This window comes from Lissotriton vulgaris, chromosome 5 (assembly GCF_964263255.1).
Source record: "Lissotriton vulgaris chromosome 5, aLisVul1.2, whole genome shotgun sequence".
Classification (NCBI taxonomy): domain Eukaryota; kingdom Metazoa; phylum Chordata; class Amphibia; order Caudata; family Salamandridae; genus Lissotriton; species Lissotriton vulgaris.
In genome coordinates, this window is record NC_141693.1 from 1,733,563,937 (window position 1) to 1,733,579,435 (window position 15,499).

Below are 15,499 nucleotides of genomic sequence, written 5' to 3' on the forward strand. Positions count from 1 at the left end.
ACATAAGACAAATCAAGACTGTTTTATGGTCTTCTTATCTACTTGAGTGGCTAATCGCCAGCTGCACTGTATTGGACTTCTTTTTGTGCCTCGGCATTTGTGCAACTCATTGTTAAACCTCAAGAGGGATTCACCACCTTGGGTGTTGATTCAGCCTCCTATGAGCAGAGGGAGGCTATATGCTTGGAGAGCACTATAGTTTATACACATTTAGAGGAATTTCTTCCCGACGGACGAAAGGGGTGGATGTGCATGTGTTAAATGGCATTTCTGGTTTGTTTCTCTTTTGTGTATTGATACACAGTACATTACCATGTCTTAACCATTATCAAATTGCCCCAATCAGGGTTGGCTGTTCAGAACCCAGAAAACAGTTTTCAATTACATAATCTTGCTAACAGCTGGTACAGTATCTGAGCTGCTGGCAGGGGAATTACAATTGAGCTGCAATCCGATAGGAAGTGTGCAGATAAAAGTGAGATCAACAAGACCGATAACAAAATTATAAAGTTGTCCAACTGTGGGCTCCAGGTGGACAAACTTAGAAAGGAGAATGCATGGGGAGGAGTGGGTAGAGAGGACAGTGAGTGATGGGCACTTTCACCTGCACTGCGAGCACAAACCTTCATGTACAGCACAACTCGTACATAATGTGTATTGCATCTAAGGTGCAGCATTCTCACCACGTCAAACCATTTGGAGTGATTGCTCCAGGCGGTTGCCATCAATTTCTCACAAGCGTTCTAAGGCATTCACCACACCCTCACTTTCAAACTTCAGGGGAGGAACCAGCGAGGTCTCCAGGGTTGTCAACTGGCGCCCAAGAGTGGATATAGGGCGTCTCTGTATGCCCTGAGCTTGCTCCCTGCACAGCACCTGGTCTTCTGCACGAGCACAGTCTCTGAATGCTGTCTCCCATCTCGCTACACTGGCCCAGTGGTCGCCTTCCAGGTCAAGGCAATAAGTCTTTTAGCTGCTAGAAATGCCAGGTCAAGGAACCTGTTACACACCTTCCTGGACTCTGGGGGTGGGAACCAGCCCAGCAGGCATACCTCCAAAGTAGAAGGTATATCCCGGTTCAATGTCCTATTCAACCTCTGTACTACTGCAGACTAGAACAAACACTTGCACATGAGCACATGACCAAGTAAGGTGACAAAAGTCTGCTTCCTGAAGAGTGCAGGAGGGGTAGCGCTTGGGGGCGCTTCCGTAGATTGCAGTCAGTTTCTTCGGGTGAGATTAGTTTGATAAAGATATTTGAATTGGATCACCTTGTATCGGGTGTTCTGGGACACCTTCTCTGGAGAGGACAGCCCAGCGTTGTCGCCCATTTGCATGTGAGTGCATTCAGGTTTTTCAGGACCATCCTACTGAGTGCCCCGTACAACCACTTGATCAAGTGTCGACCCCGGCCTAAGGTCAGCAGCAATTGCAAAACAGTATGTGTCTCGGAATGGTCCACGTCCCATAACTCAAACCCCACCCTCGCTACAGATGTCTGAACAGGGCCTCGTAAATGAGGAATTGTCCAGGGAGCAGGTCTCGTGTTTCAACCAGAACCTCCAGAGGCACCAATTTATCGGCCTCATAACAATCTCCAACCCTGACCAAACCCGCTCAATCCAAGGTGCCAGCTGGGCCTCAGAGAAGAGTGTGGGGGATTCCCATGTGGAAGTCCCACCAGCGTCAGCGAAGGGGCATACAGTGGGCAGTCTCACATCCAGAAAGCACAATGTCTCCAACATCGGAGCACCATCTCCAAGAGTACTCTTTTTGCTCCCCGCCTGGGCGTCCACCTCAGCAGGTGGGCCAGAAGGGCAACTCAACCATAGACTTTCCCCTGCATGTCAGCTCAGCTAAATTCTCAGCCAGCCAGTGTGTAAGCCACTGGACCTGGGGTTCCAGACATTAGAGTCCAAAGTCAGGTGTTCCCAGGGCCCCCTTCCATGATGGGTCGCTAAAGCCTATCTAAGGATACCCTGTTTCTCACCCCCCAGCCAGTGTGTAAGCCACTGGACCTGGGGCTCCAGACATTAGAGTCCAAAGTCAGGTGTTCCCAGGGCCCCCTTCCATGATGGGTCGCTGAAGCCTATCTAAGGATACCCTGTTTCTCACCCCCCAGCCAGTGTGTAAGCCACTGGACCTGGGGCTCCAGACATTAGAGTCCAAAGTCAGGTGTTCCCAGGGCCCCCTTCCATGATGGGTCGCTGAAGCCTATCTAAGGATACCCTGTTTCTCACCCCCCAGCCAGTGTGTAAGCCACTGGACCTGGGGCTCCAGACATTAGAGTCCAAAGTCAGGTGTTCCCAGGCCCCCTTCCATGATGGGTCGCTGAAGCCTATCTAAGGATGCCCTGTTTCTCACCCCCCTCCCAGATGAAATCCTTCAAGAGGGCGTCAAGTGTCTTAAACAAAGAGGCAGGCAGCCAAACTACCTAAAATGCAATCGGGCAGCATGATCATCTTAGTCAAGGCTATACATGCAATGATAGGGAGTTGGAGGGAACACCAGAAGGCCATGCATCCCTTCAGAGACCATAGAACTACCCCATGCTTGCCTTCACAGATGTCATCCAGAGTGTGACACACCCGGATAATCAGAAAATGGACAGTTGAGGGTGCCCAGTTGAGATCTAGCGGTAGGGACTGTGGCCGAACCGAAGCAGGAGCAATCAGAAAGATGTACATCTTCGCCAAATTCACCCTCAGTCTGAGAGTTCACCAAAGCTGTGTAATAACTGAAGCATGAACTGAACGTCAGTAGCCATGTTGGAAACATATATTAAGATGTCTGCATATAGCGAGATCAGATGTTCGGTGTCACCTACTAGAATGCCCCTACCTTGCCCCCGGAGCTGGAATATTTCTGCTAGGGGCTCAATAGCAAGAGCGAAAAAGAGTGGGAACAATGGGCATCCTTACCTGGTACCCCTACAGACATCATAGCAGGCCAATATGATCTGGCCCATGCGGATCTGGGTGGTGGGGTCCGTTTATATTAGCCATACCAAAGATGCTCCCAACTGCATGTTAGTCATAACTTTAGATAGGTACTGCCAGTCAACACAGTCAAATGCCTTTTCCAGGTCCACGGACATCAGGCCAGCCCCAGTCTCCTTGCCTGGTCTGGGGTAAATAGCACTGAGTACATATGACATAGGTTAAGGGAAATATTACGCTGGGGGACAAACCCACACTGGTCTTATTCAAAGTACTGATCATGGGAAGTTGACCACTGACTTTAGTATACGACTGTGCACAAGAATTTAAAGGTATACATCAAAAAAGCTGGAGAACTTGGGCACTAAGAAGGTAGAGGATCTGTACCCATACACAGAGCACTTGTTATAACAAAAACTTACAACCCATCCTTCCAAAACAGAAACTGCAGATAATTGCTCAAAATCAGGAATTGAAGGAGTGTTGTGAAACCTACAGCCCCATTTTCTGCAAAACAGAGGCCACATATTTCATCGCAAAGACACCTTCAGTGCTGGAAGCTCAAAGCTCTTCTTAGGCTTCTAGTCAAGCTGCTCTAAGAAGAAGCTACTTAAGGTATCAGGTTTATTATGCTACACAATTGGAAGTTCAGAGCTACAGGCAATCAAACTGCTTTTGGTAGGTGACACGTCCAATACAAAAGTCTATCTGTGAAGGACTGGGCCTAACTCACCCTCAGTGTGTGATTCTTCATGTGTACAGTGGTAATGTTTGACCGTAGATACAGCATTGCTTCTCCAAACACCTTCACTCGATCCATTTTACGATACTCCTGTGATGGAAGAAGCAAGAAATGCAAAATTCAGATTATTCTCTTTTGGTGCTTTAGGTGTTCAGGTATGTGTACTATTCTGTTAAGGTTAACTGGTTGCAGTGTTATTTGCAGATTTCTGCAAAGCTTGTGACCTTTTGATGTAGGGCTGTGTACTCATTACATTAACTGTTGGGTTTGTACAGGGTTTCAGAGCTCTCTGGATGTGTTACCCACCCAATCAATAGTTACTCCAATGTGTTAGATTTAGAAGAATTTGTTAAGCACTGCATGATGTTGTGCTCTGCATTCACTGCATCGGTGTGATGAGCGTGTTAAAGTTTGGCAATAATTTCAGGAGTTTGCCTTCCATGCATAAGTAGATGCCGTCAAAATCTGTGTTGTCTTCATTGGCTGAATGATTATGTTGAATTTGAAGGGGAAGGTCACTGGCTGTGGGGTGATGTTGGATTTGTTCTGATGCATCAGTAGCTTTAGGGTTATGCTACATGCATCAGCTGTTGAGTTTTGTTTGCTTTACTATGTGCTGTATATTGCACTGTGCCTTGCATTATGACCGCTCAGCCCTCCACAGGGCTTGGTCGCCCCACTAACTGCTGCCGCTCCTGCCTGCCTCCTGCCTGCAGATTCCTTCGCTCGCTGCCTGCTGCTCCTAGGACTTTCCCACTGCCTGCTGCTTCTTGGATTTCCCGCCGCTGCCTCCCTGCGGCCCGCCCCCCTGTGATTCCATTCGCCGCCCTGCTCCCGCCACCCAGCTGCTCCTCCCTCCCGGCTCCTTACTTAAGGGGACCGTAGGGGACCTCAGAGTGTGACCGCTCAGCCCTCCACAGGGCTTGGTCGCCCCACTCACTGCTGCCGCTCCTGCCTGCAGATTCCTTCGCTCGCTGCCCGCTGCTCCTGGAACTTTCCCGCTGCCCGCTGCTTCTTGGATTTCCCGCCGCTGCCTCCCTGCGGCCCCGCCCCCCTGTGATTCCATTCGCCGCCCCGCTCCCGCCACCCAGCTGCTCCTCCCTCCCGGCTCCTTACTTATGACGCCCCCAGAGCGACCGCGCAGCGGACGCGGGCAGCGGGAGCACTGATTGAGCGCCGAAGGTGCGCCAAAGGTAAGCCTGTCTGCGCCCTTCCGTGCCTGGTCCGCGCCCAGCGCCAGAACGCCTGGCCCCCGCAGAGGCCACCCCACCCGCCGGACCTACGACGCCGCCACCCTCAATGCACTCAGCACTGGCCGAACCCCCGGGTGCTACCGAGCCACCCCGAGGCGCACCCACGGACCCTTCACCTGCCAGTCCTGCAAGTTCTCCTTCATCCGGACCTGCACCGCACCCACCAAGCCGACCCCCAGCAGCAACCACCTCAAGTGCATCCTGCTCAACACAGCCCCGTCCACAGACACGCTGTGGAACTCTGGAACCTCCTCGACTCGACATCCCCAGACGTCGCCTTCCTCAACGAAACATGGATGAACGCCTCCTCAGCGCCCGACATCGCCATCGCCATCCCGGACGGATACAAGATCACCCGGAGGTACCGCGTCAACCAGACGGGAGGAGGCATCGCCATCGTCCACAAGAATACCATCCGCATCACAACCAACTCCGACGACACCCTCACAGCCGCCGAACACCTGCACTTCCAGATCCACACCGACCCAAGACCACCCTCAGAGGCACCCTCATCTACAGACCCCCGGGACCAAGCACACAATTCAGCGAAGACATCGCCAACTTTATCAGCCCGCACGCCCTCCCCTCCGCTGACTACATCCTCCTCGGGGACCTCAACTTCCACCTGGAGAACAACAACGACCGCAACACCACCACCCTGCTGGACAACCTCGCCAACCTTGGACTCAAGCAGCTAGTGACCACCCCCACCCATTACGCCGGCCACACGCTCGACCCCGTCTTTTCCTCCAGCAAGGACATCTCCTTCAGCCACGCCACCGGACTCCACTGGACGGACCACAGCTGCATCCACTTCTGCTTCAGAAGGACCACGATCCACCACCACCAGCAACAGGTTCCCCGCAGAAGCTGGAACAAGATCACAGCCGACCAGCTCGCCGCATCCCTGAACAAGAACCCTCCCGCCAGCTCAGCAAACCCCAACCATGCCGCCGACAACCTCACGAGGTGGATCAGCAACTGTGCAGATGACCTCGCACCACTGAGGACCCCTCCCAGCAGACCCGGCAGCAAGAAAGCATCCTGGTTTACCGACGAACTCAAGAGCTCCAAGAAGAACTGCCGAGCCCTCGAGAAAGCCTGGTGCAGAGACCCGACTCCAGACAACATGACCACCCTCAAGCTCGCCACTCTAAAACACCACCAACTTATCCACACCACCAAGAAAACCGCATTCAAGGAACGACTGGACAACAACGCCCACAACAGCAAGGAACTCTTCAACATCGTTAAAGAGCTCTCCAACCCCAGCGCCTGAAACGACATCACCCCATCGCAAGACCTCTGCAACTCGCTCGCCTCGTTCTTCCACAGCAAGATCGCAGACATACACAACAGCTTCATCACACAGCCGACGCACCCTACGCCCGCACCAGCGCCCCCCACCACCATCCTCTGCGCCTGGACCCCGATCAACACCGAAGACACCATCCGCACGATGAACTCCATCCACTCCGGATCCCCAACCGACCCCTGCCCTCACCACGTCTTCAACAAGGCCGACTCAGTCATCGCACCCCATCTACGGGACACCATAAACGGCTCCTTCGACCCCGCAACCTTCCCGGAGAGCTGGAAGCACGCCGAACTCAGTGCCCTCCTGAAGAAACCAGCAGCAGACCCCACCGATCTCAAAAACTACCGCCCCATCTCTCTCCTCCCGTTTCCGGCCAAAGTCATCGAGAAGACCGTCAGACAGCTGACCGCCTTCCTCGAGGCGAACGGATCCCTCGACCACTCGCAGTCCGGATTCCGAGCCAACCACAGCACCGAGACCGCCCTCATCGCAGCCACTGATGACATCCGAGCCCTGCTCGACAACGGGGAAACAGCGGCCCTCATCCTCCTGGACCTCTCCGCGGAGTTCAACACTGTCTGCCACCGCACCCTTGTACAGCGCCTCAGCAACGTCGGAATCCAAGAGAAAGCACTGGAATGGATCATCTCCTTCCTCGCCGGAAGGACACAGAGAGTCCGCCTCCCCCCGTTCAGATCAGAAGCCACTGAAGTCAGCTGCGGCGTACCATAAGGATCATCACTCAGCCCCACGCTGTTCAACATCTACATGAGCCCCTTCACGGCCATCGCACGCCAGCACAACCTCAACATCCTCTCCTACGCAGACAACACCCAGCTGATCCTCTCCCTCACCAACGACCCCGCCACCGCCAGAACCAACCTACACGAAGGGATGAAAGACGTAGCCGAGTGGATGATGAACAGCCGCCTGAAACTGAACTCAGATAAGATGGAAGTCCTCATCCTGGGATCTTCGCCCTCCGCCTTGGACAACTCCTGGTGGCCCCCTGCCCTGGGCAGCGCACCCAAACCAACGGACCACGCACGCAACCTGGGCTTCATCCTGGACTCCTCCCTCTCGATGACCAGACAAGTCAACGCCGTCTCCTTGTCATGCTTCAACATCCTACGCATGCTACGGAAGATCTTCCGGTGGATCCCCCCTGAAACCAGGAAGACGGTCACCCAGGCCCTCGTCACCAGCCGACTGGACTACGGCAACTCCCTCTACACCGGTACCACCGCAAAACTCCAGAAAAGACTCCAGCGTATTCAGAACGCCTCAGCACGACTCATCCTGGACATCCCCCGACACAGCCACATCTCCGCACACCTAAGAAACCTGCACTGGCTCCCCGTCAACAAGAGCATCATGTTCCGACTCCTCACCCACGAACACAAAGCTCTCCACAACCAAGGCCCAAGATACCTCAACGACCGCCTGAACTTCTACACTCCCACCCGCCAGCTTCGATCGACCAGCCACGCCCTCGCCGCCGTCCCCCGCATCCGAAGAGCCACAACGGGAGGAAGATCCTTCTCCTACCTGGCCGCCAAGATGTGGAACTCCCTCCCCACCCACCTCCGCCTGACCCTAGACCACCTCGCCTTCAGGAAGCAACTCAAGACCTGGCTGTTCGAGCAGTAGAGGATCCCCCCAAGCGCCTTGAGACCCTCCGGGTGAGTAGCGCGCTATACAAATGCTTTGATTGATTGATTGATTATGGACTCTCAGAAGCATACCAAAACTTTATTACTACCCTCACAACAACAAATCTATCAGGGAATGGTATCCTAAAGATGTTATACCACTGCTGAAAAACACATGATTACATTGCTTGGAATTGCTTCTCGCTCTGCACAATGAATCATTTTACAACTCGACTGTACAACATACAGGAATGCAGGTCTATGCAACAGGATGTAGGAGTCGGAAATCATGGACAGAAGGAATTGATATCAGACTATGAATGTGAACCAGTCTGGTACTCTTCACATAATCTACCCCCCTTTACAAGTGTGCAGTTCTTCCCTTCAATCTTGAATAGGGATTTGTAGCAGCAACAGTGTAATGCCCAACTCGTACTGGGAGTAGTGAGTAATCCTGCACTAAAGCGCTAGGGTTTCCCTTCGTAAGGGTAGATTCCTATTAAGGATTTTTCTGCTGTGGTTCCTTCATAACTTTTAAGCATCTACAGCATCCTAAACTGACAATACTTACACTATTGAAGCCCGTATCTTTCTGACACGTATGGTGTTTTTAAGGATTGTAATGCTAGTGTGTTCTCTGTATTTATTTACAACCAGTTGTGTATTGCACCTGTTTTTCCATTTTTCCTGGATTAGTGATTGTGATATTCTGTGCTCTTATTACATATTTAATTGTGTTATATTTGTGTGGATTGTATTTTAAGCTAGCAGGTTTTGTTGTGCTTTGTGTGGTCTGTCCATGCGTTCCTGAAATGTGTTCTGTTCATGGGCTCTTTGACTTATCTACGTAGTTGGGCAGTGGTTCAATGTTTCTACTGTTCATTATTCGGCTGCCCTGTGATGGTATTGTCACTGCATTGGATAATGTGATTAACTGGGATGCTTTGCTCATAATAGCTATTTGGTTGGTTGTGTGTTGATGCATTCATCCTCTGGTGTAGCTGATTCCCAACATCCATTGGCTGTGTTTTCAGACTCAGAAAGCTGGATGTACTAGATCATCATTTGCTCAAAAATTACAACATGGGACATCACTTTACCTCCAGAAAGGTGCTGTTCCACACTCGAGCCCGGACAATGATGTTGGAAGAATTCCTCATGCGCAGCGGACACTCAAACCGGACACAGTTGGCGTTCCCCTTACTACAGCGCTATGAAGCAGAGATAGAAACTCCAGTTAGTTTGATAGCATGGAAGTAGACAGTAGTTAAGGGTACTTAGTTGTGCCACTCACCACTACAAACTCTGCTCTAGCTGCTTTAGTACTGGGTAACAACAGCACATCTGGAGACTGTGTCTGCTCTTCAACCTCGCGCTTTCTGCGAGAGTCTTTCTTACTCACAAGCTGCAAAGGAAATATAAAAACTCCATTATCCAACGGTGCATATATACAAACACACTCTACAGGATGCTGCATGGGCATGAAATCACTATTTCTGTGCCTAACAATGAGTAGTGACCTTGGCTCAGAAATAGAACAGGTCAATGCTGATGAAGAAGCATGCACCTTTCATTAGCTCAAAAACGCAGTCCACCATCTTGTACGCCGGAGACAAGACGATGTACTCAGTCTACTTGGTTAACATAGTGCATCAGCTGCTATTGAATAATACGTGTGCGTGCATAACGTCACAGGAAGGCAAAGGGAATAGTGACCATATGGCTCTGTGCCATTGTAGCAAGACTTGGTCAATTCCAGGGCTTTCTTTTCACAAGACATTATATTCTAGATTTGCTAGTCCGATTGTGAAGAAATAGTACAACTTAATTAATATGTTGGATTGTTCAGTAAAACCTGGCCTTGAAAGATGGTGTGCCGTTGATACAGAGCTACTCGATCCCCTCACCCAAGGCATGTCTCTGCTAATGCTAATTCATCATCACCCAACCCTATAAATGTTCGCACAGTTACTCGGACAGTGAATTTGAGATGTTCTCAACTTCTGGAGATACATTTTACAGAGGTTTGTAAAAGTCCAATAGAGAGTCTTTGTGTCATAGAGTTATGATGCTGCAAATTCTTAAGTGGTGAGCTGAGAAACAGAGTTAACATCAGGCTGAGACAGGTGTAGAGCAAAGCTCATCAGGCTGCAATAAGGTCCTTTTAATTACACCAGGCACGAGTTGGCCTGGAATGTCGAAAATTGTGAGTTTTGCTAAGAAGTTGCTGCCTATGAATGGGCGGTAGTGCAGGGACTGAGGTAGTCACCTGCCAGAGGCCTGTTGGCACTTGAGAAGCACTAATATGGCAAGAAATGCCACTATCGCTCCACACGATAAGCTGTCTCTACATATTAAGATAGAAAACTCACAACGAAATTCAACATTGATTGGTAGTGAGTAAAACTTACTGTCAAATTGAGAGGGTTTATAACATCCCCTGGAGGCACACAGGGCTCCTTCACTGACCCTTCCACAAGGACCTCCGTCAAGTACAGCAACCATTTGCCATTTGCAATCTCAATGGGCCATTCAAAGGCAGCGATCAGGGCTGTTTCATCCTCCAGGAATTCGCCAATAGTGTTCACCTGGGAAGACACATGTACATTAGTTCACCCATAGCTGTACTCATGGAGAAACAACTCTGTCCTTACTACAGGAACGAGGGATCTAATACTTACTTCTCTGTATGGGAACGCTTCAGACTAATAATCCAACTTAACACACACTGCCCTTCTTACTGAGACCTATCTCCATCTGCCTAGCCTTTTCCAGGGAGACACTAGTGGGACAAAACCTGAAGGGGAAACCTGAATACTATATCTCGTTATAGAAAAATGTATGAGACTTTCTTGAGAAAGGTTCCCCACAATCTTTGCTCTTCCTTGAGTATTCATCACTTTCTTCAGTCTTTATAGGGAAAATCTCGGTTACCCCTTAATTTTCCTTAAATACATAGGGAAAAAGTTTAACATATAAGCATCTGTTTATAGCATGTATCACTGTAGATTCACATGCTATGCATACTTCTGCCATCTAGTGTTGGACTCGGACGTTTGCAATTTATTTTCTTTGAAGAAAGCCTTTTGAGTCATGGATGCCTAGTTGGCGATGTGCATGGGCACCGACTCCATATCACTCACATAGCGGGTCACAGCGATTAATGAGTGGCAAGCGAACACAGTATTGTGCACATGTGTATTGCGAAAGTAAGTTAATTAATAGGGAAGAGGTCTGCAAGTAGAGCCACACAATTCCGGAGAGAAGGGTAGGCTTATGTGAATATACAGCACCACACGCTATGAACAGATGCTTATAAGGCAAGTTACATTTTCCGTCTGTAGCATGTGTTGCTGTAGATACTCATACTCTGTAGTACTCCCCTATAAATGGTGGCTAGCATGTATATAATGCGGGTGCCTGAAAGAAAGTCCCTTATGAGTTTCTGGCAAACTATCACACGCTGGCAGGCTAAGATATCCATACAGTAGTGATTGTTCAGAGTGTGTGTCGTTGACCACATGGCTGCTTTACATATGTCAGCTAGTATGATATTGTAAAGGAAGGCCATGGTTGCTCTTTTCATGTATGGAGTTTGCACCATGGGGGTAACACAGAGGGCTCTTTTGGCTTTACGATCGCAATTGTGAATGCACTTGACTATCCATCTGGCAGTAGATGATTTGGAAATAACCTTTGTGACGTTTGACAAAGGCTATGAATAACCGGTTGGCTTTACAGAAGGGCATGGTCCTGTTAATGTAATACCTGAGAGCCCGTTGAAAATCCAGGGTATGGAAGGTACTCTGCTTCGGAGTATGGTTGCGGGAAGAAGACTGGAAGCTCTATGGTTTTGTTGAGGTGTAAAGGAGAAACCATTTTGGGGAGGAACTTTTGGTTGAGTATGAGAATGACCCTGTTCTTGTGGACTTTAAGGAAAGGCTCCTATAGTGTGATGGCCAGCAACCTACTGGTGCATCGGAGAGATGTTATGGCTACGAGGAAAGCTATTTTCCAGAAGAGGAACTGCAGAAAGCAAGAGTGCAGCGGCACAAAGACGGTTCCTGTGAGTCTGGTAAGGACCACATTGAGGTTCGAGATGGGGGCAAAGGGGCACTCTTGGAGGGATGATCCTCTTAAGGCCCTTAATGAATGCCTGAACTACAGGGAAGTGAAAGAGGGAGGAGTGTTCCCTGTTTTGCATGTGTCTACGGCTGCTAAATGCAGTTGTTTAAAAGTGTATGCGAGGCTTGATTTCTGCAGAGAAGAATATAACTGGTAATGTGCTGGATAGTAGATTTAAGGACATAGGAAGCGGTCTCTTTATACAATATGCCAAAATAAGGTATATAGTGCAAAGAGTCGAGGTGAGCGAACAGGGGCGTGCTCTAGAAATCCCACTGTGCTCTTCTAGGGGGTAATGTGGTCGAGCAGCCATAGGCTTATCAGAGAGGAGTGTTAGACACCTGCAAATACACAGAGTAGTCAATAAATGATGCACACGACTCAATAAGGATAGACACACCAATTTATAAAAGTAACACACATCTCTATATCTTAGCAGGTTGTTGCTGTTTCACCATTGCAGAGAGATAGACATTGGCCATCATACCTAGCAGACGAATGAGAGTTCTGAATCGGAGTGGTCTATTGGGATGAAAAAAATGTTAAATCAGATTGAATGCCAACACCCTCTGTAGACTGGGGTAGGATTTGCCTGTGACTGCATTGAGTAGAGATCCATGTAAGGGCTGAACTTAAGGGTTACAGGTTGGATTTAGTGGCATTTATCATGAACCCTCGGCTGTGGAGAAGCCTGTGTATGTGACACTAGTGCATGCCAGCACTCTTGAGCAGCCTGTCATTGTGGTATGGAAAAACGGGGACGCCCGTTCCTTAAGTTGGTGGCCACTACTGCCAGGCACTTTGTCAAAAATCCTGGGGCAGTGGTAATCTCGAATGGGAGGGGTCATGATGAAGCAATCTCACCTTCGGTGTCAACATGGAGCTATCCCTATCTCCCTCGATGTTCAAGAAGTTTCCTTACCTTGAGGAACTGCCTGAAGTCTCCTTGTGCTTCATAGGACAGAATAACCTCCACAAGCCTCAGACAGTTTGTTATCTGTCCCAATGTTGCTTGACAAGTTGCAGCCCAGCTCCTTCAGTCAGACTGACAAATTGCTTTCACCAGCAATTATTATCAAAGACAACTTCTTAAGTTCTAACTCTATCCCAGGGCTGAAAGGATAATGGCAATCCAACCTTTGGACTCCACTCATGGATCTGGACTTCCTCGATGACCCCTTGTGGGTGCCTTTCCAGAAAAGATAACAGCCTTGAACAACCCAACTGGCTGATGAATCCATAATTTTATCATTACCTGAGGGACAGGCTAATTCAATCAAGGGACTACTACTTTTGCATCTTGGGTACTCCTCCAATTCTGGGGCATTTTTCCTGCATGTTCACTGCATGATCAGTTTGTATGAGAGGTGCTCTCTCAGACTCTTGGCACCTGTCCGTCCTAGCTCCCAGAGAGGAATTTTAATTTATTCCAGACCATGAGGCTCTGACCATCAGCCAGCAAAAAGGGAGGGGGTCGTCCCAGCAGACGGTAAGAGCTAGTGCCTACCCCAACCCACCAGACTTCTACTAAGAATAGGGAGGGCAACAGAGCTGAATTGTCCAGCAGAACAGATTCCTGCTCATCTCACATTAAAAACACAATTACTCACTAAACTTCCCAGTGACCCCACTGGCTCTCAAAACACACATCCCACATACCACACAGGCAAAGGGTAATGGGAGGCAGCCCCTCCTATAGGGTACTTTGGTACTAGTACCCCTGAGTATAGATCAATGCTGCCACCACTGTTAGTCTACCACAGCCTGGGCAGACAGGGCAGTAGTCAATCTCTGTAAAAAAAAAAGGGGGTACATTATATATGCACCCTCGACCTCAGAGCCAAGCTCTAGGGTCTCAACCCATGTAAACAGGAAGGCCTTCAGTGGACATGCGTGATGGTCATATTCACGGAGGCAAAGATCACGAAAACCTACAGTACCTTTAAGTGACTTGCCAATGGATCAATACAGGGCAGGGAAACACGCTCTTCAGAGCCCTGCAGAAGACTTCCCATCCCAACAATGGGTATGTGAAAGTAGGCTTCCTTCAGATCTAGCGCCGTAATGTAATTACCTTATTGTAGCAAGGGGCGACATCCTGCAGGACTGTCATGTGGAAATTTCAAAAAGTATATAGCGACTAGGGCCTGAGGTCCAGGATTGCCCTGCGAGAGCTAGCCTTCTTGAGAATGAGGAAGTAAAGAGTATTCGACCTTCCCCCGGTGGTGAGCGGGCCCTGATTCTATGACTCCTTTTTGAAAGAGGTTGAGATGTTCTTTACTGAGAGAGTGGGGTGGTATGTTGGGAGGAGTTGTAAGAAGTTCTAGGTAGTAGCTGTGGTGACCACTGATAATACTCACTGGTATGATGTGATTTTCTCCCAGGTAGGTAACATTCTGCAGTCTCCCATCTGACAGGTGATGTGTGATTGGGGAGGTGGGGCTGAGACATGGCAAGTCCGCGCTAGGTGGCAGATGCCCCATTGCTGGAGACCCCTCTACATCTGGCTTCATTATTTTTGCCCCTTGAAGGCACCCTTGTGCACCCACTTCCTGCCGATGTAAAGGTTGTCTCTAATATGAGGGAGTGAGATCTGGTGAGGCAGCCTTCGAGCGTCCTCCACACCCCTCGTGCACCCACTTCCTGCCGATGTAAAGGCTGTTCTTAATAGGAGGGAGTGAGATCTGGTGAGGCAGCCTTCGAGCATCCTCCACACCCCTTGTGCACCCACTTCTTGCCTGCTGATGTAAAGGATGTCCCTAATATGAGGGAGTGAGATCTGGCGAGGCAGCCTTCGAGCTTCCTCTAAGCTGCTTTCTCCGAAAGCAGTCTCTGGCAACAAAGCTTTGCAGGGCACCTATCGACTCATTAACCTGTGGCCGCTTTCGAAAAGCAGGTTGAGGTTATGTTGTTGAACCTCAGGTTTGAGGCCTGAAATATGGAGCCAGGTGTCACTTCTAACAAGGACACTATTGTTCACTCATCAGGAAATAGTGTCCACAACATCAAAGGCACAGCAGATGGTGAAATTGGATATAATATTCCTTTAGGGGGAGGCGGTAGGGCTTTTTCTGCTCCCATGATTCCCTGTCATAGCGGGCGAGAAGCCCCAGAATTGGCTATCCTCCACTGGGTGACAGCCCCTTCCTCCACCCTTTTGCTGGCAGCGTTGGCTTTTTGTTTTCCTTGTTCAGCAGGGGAGCATCGCTCTTAGGTTGAGCGAAAGACAGCTTGTGCACAGTGTGGAGAACCAATAAGTCGAGTGTGACATGACCCCTAATATAGGCAGGGTCATTGAGAGAGGGATTATACTTGTTTCAACCCTCAGCATTACTGCCCTGGCTTCCACTGGTTCTTGAAATGTGTCAGGATAGGGGTTATACTTTTTTCAACTCTTGTTGTTACGGCCCTGGCTTTCACTGGTCCCTTGAAAGTGTCAGAATTTGAATTTAACATACACTTAGCATGAG

The 15,499-nt window shown here is 49.5% G+C and overlaps 1 protein-coding gene across 1 annotated transcript in view; it reads right to left on the reverse strand.

The window, feature by feature from the left end:
• Positions 1-15,499, reverse strand: part of ITGA3 (integrin subunit alpha 3) — a 366,625-nt gene that overhangs the window by 21,510 nt on the left and 329,616 nt on the right. The window contains exons 20-23 of the mRNA XM_086923967.1: positions 10,316-10,492; positions 9,199-9,309; positions 9,005-9,115; positions 3,673-3,771 (exon numbers count right to left, since the gene is read on the reverse strand). Of these exons, the coding sequence (XP_086780093.1) occupies positions 3,673-3,771; positions 9,005-9,115; positions 9,199-9,309; positions 10,316-10,492 (498 nt within the window). The remainder of the gene's footprint in view (positions 1-3,672; positions 3,772-9,004; positions 9,116-9,198; positions 9,310-10,315; positions 10,493-15,499) is intronic.